Genomic DNA, 4,120 nt, shown 5'->3' on the forward strand with positions numbered 1-4,120 from the left:
AAGAGGAAAGAAAGAAAGAAAGAAAGAAAGAAAGAAAGAAAGAAAGAAAGAAAGAAAGAAAGAAAGAAAGAAAGAAAGAAAGAAAGAAAGAAAGAAAGAGTCGACAGGTCAGAGACTAAAAGCAACTGGGCTAGTGTATGCAGGATTTCGTTTATCCTAAAACTAAATTACAGGAGAAAGGAAGTCAACGGAGACAGGGAGAGGATAGAAAGAAGGGAGGAAAGAAAGAAAGAAAGGATAAATTAAAATGAAGAAGAGAAGGAAGTAAAAAAATAAAAAATAAAAGGGGGGGGCAGGAAGAAAGAAAAATGAATGGATGGATGAATGAATGGAGGACAGAAGGGAGGATAGAGAGAAGAAGGAAAGGATAGAAATGAAGGAAGGAAAGAAGAAGGAAGTAAAGAAGGAAGAAAATAAAGAAGGAAAGAGCTCTGTATGAGATAGACATTTCATACAAAACTGCCATTTTCTAATTTATCAACTAGGTCAAAGTTAATACATTTCAATGGACCTACATCTGAACTGGAATCAGATATCATAAAGCGCATAACACATAACCTATGTCCATATATATATATATATATATATATATATATATATATATATATATATATATATATATATATATATATATATATATATATATATATATATATATACATACATTAGACGGTTAAGGCATTGCCAAGGCACCTGTAATGCAGCCCATAACTTTACCATTTATCTGCACCCATGTGTAACGCACATCGCACACTTGACGTTTTTTAATGACAAGATTGTCTTTATTCAAAAGATTGTTGTCCAACAAAAAAGGAACAAGGTTTGATAAATAAAGGGAGATAAGTGTGTACAATCATTCCTTTTAGTACATGAAGCCTGTCAGTCACATTTCCCGTCAATTCATCACACTCCTTACACTAAACAATCCCTAGGAAATATCGTCAAAGGGAGGATTATCGTATGATTATTTGTCTTTACAAAAGAAGTTTTCTTTTTTTTTGGGGGGGGGGGGGGGAAATATAGGGACACATTGACAGATTATTCATTTTAGTAATGGAGCGCTGAGCGCTAAACTCTCCAGAAAGAAAACAATGCAAATTTCGGGGCAACATACCTAACACAGATCCCACTCAGCCGACAGCAAATGAAAGTGTGCAAAACGGGTCAGGTTGGCAGTAATACTAATTATTCTTATTTTCTGAAATAATTTAATACAAGTTCCTTCAAAATTCGAGGTCAGAATCACAGAGAGAAATAAAATGCAAACTCAAATAGACATAAAATTTCAATAAATTAAAAAGTACTGTCCAAACTGGATAATAGCTAAAAATAAAAAAGAAAGGATGAATTTGTACGATTCTTACAATTTACAATTTGTCCTGACAATAACTTCCAGCTTATCCGCATGGCTTGAGGGTGACAAGGACTGGACTGTTCCTTTTATAAATAGTAAGTGCATCGTTGTGCCGGGAGCTTACAGGTGAGTTGGTCCAAGCCTCCAGCATCCCTCTCCCATCACTGTTCTAGGACCTACCCCTGGCAGTCCACCTGTACATGCACCATTGCAGTTCCCATTTCCTCTAGAAGTCATTTTTTACATGGCTGTGGTGTGTGCAGAGGAATAAGGGTCTATACCAGCTTTAGTCATGCCAGGGAACAATATATAGGCAACTGGGGGCTGCAAGTTAGATGTAGACCATGCTGAACAGTTACAGGGCACCACATAGCCGGGATTGGTGGGAGAAGGGTGTGTGTGTGTGTGTTGGCTAGGACAGCTTAAACCCCCAAAGGCTCCATTTTGGTATCCCAGGGTGGAGGCATAAGGGAGGGAACTTGTGGTCAAGGTATGTGGCATCTCGGTCATCTTCTGGATAGCGGAGGAGCTAAACTGGCTTGGGTCTAGCAAAGAGTAAGGTGATGTAGGTGGCAAGAAAGCTCTTGCCTTTTCTGAGACCCCCAAAATGGACTCAGCTGCACTCATGGGAAGTCCTGTTTTAAGTGGGTCATGGTCTCCAAGGTAGGGCAGTGGAAAGACGTACCTGTCCTTCTTTAAAAGGTTCTTGGGCTTGCGCCTTGGTCTATACTTATAGTCGGGGTGTTCCTTCATATGTTGAGCCCTCAACCTTTTGGCTTCGTCAATGTAGGGTCTTTTCTCGGCTTCAGACAGAAGTTTCCACTCGGCCCCAAGTCTTTTACTGATCTCCGAATTGTGCATCTTGGGATTGTCCTGGGCCATCTTCCTCCTCTGCCCCCGGGACCACACCATGAAGGCATTCATGGGTCTCTTGATATGGTCAACAGGCTTAGACATGGTACTGTTCAATCTCAGCGACCAGCTACAGCCAACTCCAACTCCCCCCCCCTCTTCGCCTTCCTTTTGGAAATGAAGAATGGAGTCTTAGCTAATCATGCCAGATATTCAGAGAAGGAACAAGAAAAAGGGGTTTAAAATCAGCTGCCCACCGAAGCGATGATCTGGGGCTTTCTTGGTGGAGTTGCAAACTCTGAAAGATCCAGGAGGTCCACCAGCAGGTCCAGCAGCAACAGCAGCTCTACTGGAGGTCCAAGGTGTGAGTGTGTGTCTTGTTGTCTGCGATGAAAGACACAGTGGACAGAAGAATGGAAGAGAAAGCCTCTCATACAGATTACTTCTTTACTTCGTCCTGAAGGTGTCTTGTTTAGCAAAGCACCTTGCTGGGAATGAGGAACAGCGCATTGAAAATAAAAGACACTGAGCCAAAAGTGGAGAAGTTCAAAGCCTTTTCCTGCTTAGTACAGCATGCAATCTAATAATCAAAAGGGTGGACACCCCTAGCAGGGACGTCCAATCAGCGTGCAGCTCAGACTGAATACCTTCCACACCAAGGCACCATCCGCACACAACACTGAGGAACAGGAGGCAGAGAAAGGGAAAACACTAAATAGAGCAGATTATGGAGGCAGCTTTTGTTAGTTAATCCACTAATAGAAGCAGCCAAAACTCCTCAGCTCCTCCTGCTTTTATGTGAAGGGTGTTAGGTGAGGAGTTTAATGTCAGGGGGGAGCTGGGGCACCTCTGATGGCTTTACAGAGGTATGAGTGCAAGCCAGGTGTGGGAGTGTGTGTGTGTGTGTGTGTGTGTGTGCTGCAATGTACCTGGACACACACACACCAAACATTGCAGCATCTATGTGAAGATAGGAGAGCACCAACATCAGTATTGTGCTGTCAGTCCTGGACAGGTCTACAGATACATCGCATTTGCTAAACTATCTTAGGCATGTACAGAGACAAGTGTGTGTGTGTGTAACATTGGCAGACACACTTCCAAAATGGTTGTGTATTTATAATTTTGCAATTTTGTTTTAGCTGAAATATTGTGGCATGTACACGCACAATCGCCTTTAAATATTTTAAATACTTTAAATATTTCCATCATCATATTTGCCAGACACAAAAAAACATCAAATGAATGCTATGTAAATGTATATTTTTTATCATTTAATTATTTTAATTCAGAATGTACAAACACACAACTCACACACACCATGTATTGGACACACTTGCAGAAAAGAATTGTTTATGCTGATTTTTTTAGCTGGAATATTTTGTTAAGGAATAGACAACACATATAGATAGATAGATAGATAGATAGATAGATAGATAGATAGATAGATAGATAGATAGATAGATAGATATCTCTCTATATATATAGATATATCTATATATATAGATATGTATAGATATCTCTCTCTCTCTCTCTCTCTCTATATATATATATATATATATATATATATGCACATCTGTATATACACATACAAATATTCTCATCATATGTACGAGACACACCTACAGAACGTGCTATGTAATTATTTATGATCATTTTTTTAAATTACACACACACACACACACACACACACACACACACACACACACACACACACACACACACACACACATATATTATCTATCTATCTATCTATCTATCTATCTATCTATCTATCTATCTATCTATCTATCTATCTATCTATCTATCTATATCTATCTATCTATCTATCTAATCTATCTATTTATCTATCTATAGATATGTGTGTGTGTATCAACACACATTGACAAACGCACATACACATAATCCCATTAA

General features: G+C 39.3%; 1 protein-coding gene across 1 annotated transcript; it reads right to left on the bottom strand.

The window, feature by feature from the left end:
- Positions 1-759: 759 nt before the first annotated feature.
- Positions 760-2,902, bottom strand: SOX14 (SRY-box transcription factor 14). The gene has a single exon (XM_077488691.1). The coding sequence runs from the start codon at positions 2,309-2,311 to the stop codon at positions 1,595-1,597; it is 717 nt and encodes a 238-aa protein (XP_077344817.1). The 5' UTR covers positions 2,312-2,902; the 3' UTR covers positions 760-1,594.
- Positions 2,903-4,120: the final 1,218 nt, after the last annotated feature.

This window comes from Lithobates pipiens, unplaced genomic scaffold (genome assembly GCF_037356315.1).
Source record: "Lithobates pipiens isolate NorthernLeopardFrog02 unplaced genomic scaffold, aLitPip1_a1.2 Scaffold_18, whole genome shotgun sequence".
NCBI lineage: Eukaryota > Metazoa > Chordata > Amphibia > Anura > Ranidae > Lithobates > Lithobates pipiens.

Bases quoted from the DNA above. Each gene is read 5' to 3' on its own strand.
- SOX14 (XM_077488691.1), bottom strand. From the start codon at position 2,311: ATGTCTAAGCCTGTTGACCATATCAAGAGACCCATGAATGCCTTCATG.